Source organism: Acanthisitta chloris, unplaced genomic scaffold (assembly GCF_000695815.1).
Source record: "Acanthisitta chloris isolate BGI_N310 unplaced genomic scaffold, ASM69581v1 scaffold5651, whole genome shotgun sequence".
Taxonomy (NCBI): domain Eukaryota; kingdom Metazoa; phylum Chordata; class Aves; order Passeriformes; family Acanthisittidae; genus Acanthisitta; species Acanthisitta chloris.
Genome location: NW_008655360.1, coordinates 47,535 through 48,690, shown reverse-complemented (window position 1 = coordinate 48,690; position 1,156 = coordinate 47,535). Strand labels below are relative to the sequence as shown.

At 38.5% G+C, this 1,156-nt stretch overlaps 1 protein-coding gene across 1 annotated transcript in view; it reads right to left on the bottom strand.

Annotated features, from left to right (window-relative positions):
• Nucleotides 1-1,156, bottom strand: part of CSGALNACT1 (chondroitin sulfate N-acetylgalactosaminyltransferase 1) — a 14,842-nt gene that overhangs the window by 4,082 nt on the left and 9,604 nt on the right. The window contains exons 4-5 of the mRNA XM_009083863.1: nt 1,111-1,153; nt 127-305 (exon numbers count right to left, since the gene is read on the bottom strand). Coding sequence (XP_009082111.1) covers nt 127-305; nt 1,111-1,153 — 222 coding nt within the window. The remainder of the gene's footprint in view (nt 1-126; nt 306-1,110; nt 1,154-1,156) is intronic.

Sequence of the window (1,156 nt, the reverse complement as noted above, 5' to 3'; positions counted from 1 at the left end):
ACAACCGATTTACAGTAGCTTCATTACCAATTCATTGCCAATTCATTACCAAGAATACTCTGGTGAAGGCTTTTACACAATAGGTAAAAACCTGTTGAAAGAGATGTGCTTCACGAGTAGCAGTACCTGGTTGTGTGTTCAATCTACAGGAGTTCAGGAATTCAGCTGTGAAGTGTATGTCCACATCGCAAAAAAAGAGAACAACATTGTTTCCTTTCCAAAATCGAGCACCAATGTCTAATCCTTTCCCCCTGGAAAATTCTTCATTCAACTGGATGAAGGTAAAGTTCTTGAAGTTGGCTGACCTAGAAGGAAAATATTGAGCAACATACCCTGTCTTTCCAGCTCTTAATACAAGTTGAAGGTGGGAACCCAATATGAAAGAATTACTCTAGAAACCTGTAGTATCAGGGTTCTGAGAGCAGTTTGAGGAAAGAGATGTCCTCTTTGACTCTTGAGGAGATTTCCACTATGTCTATATTCAAAGCTTGACCTGTGTACTCATACGTTAGCTTTCCTGTCACAAACTTTCTTTGGGTAGACCTCACAAAAATCCCAAGAAGTCTTAGATTGACAAAAATATGTTTAGTAGACAAATATAAATTACCTGTGGTCATATTGCTGTATCTATACAAGGGTCTTCTTCCCACATAGGGATGGTAACAAAAGGCTACACTGCCACATGATTTTGACAGACACAGCTATGTAAGCAAACTGAATAGACCAGAACAGGCCAAAAGCATCCAGTTCCTGTGTGCTCTACTGAAAATTGTCTCCACCTGCCTTTGGAAGTCAACTTTCAGTCCTAACACTTAAAGCCACTTTCAAAATCACTAAAGAGTTACCATCATGGGGAGAAAGAAAGAAAAAGCTGCACTGAGGTAAATTCAGTAAAATCTGCTTTGCGGTTCTAAAAACCAAGGTCATGAAACCACAGATATGGGACTCTCTGTGTAACACTGTTTTCATTTGATACAGAAGAAAGAAAGACATTTTCTTCAATGCTGTTCTAAATGCAGTTTAGAACAACTATGAGTTTGGACAGTTGTCTAGTCTCCATGGTATGATGACTGTGTATGAACAGCACACATTAGATGTTCAGGTACTTACTTAGAGGTATTTTCAAGTATTGATTTGACTTCATTCATTTGTTCTT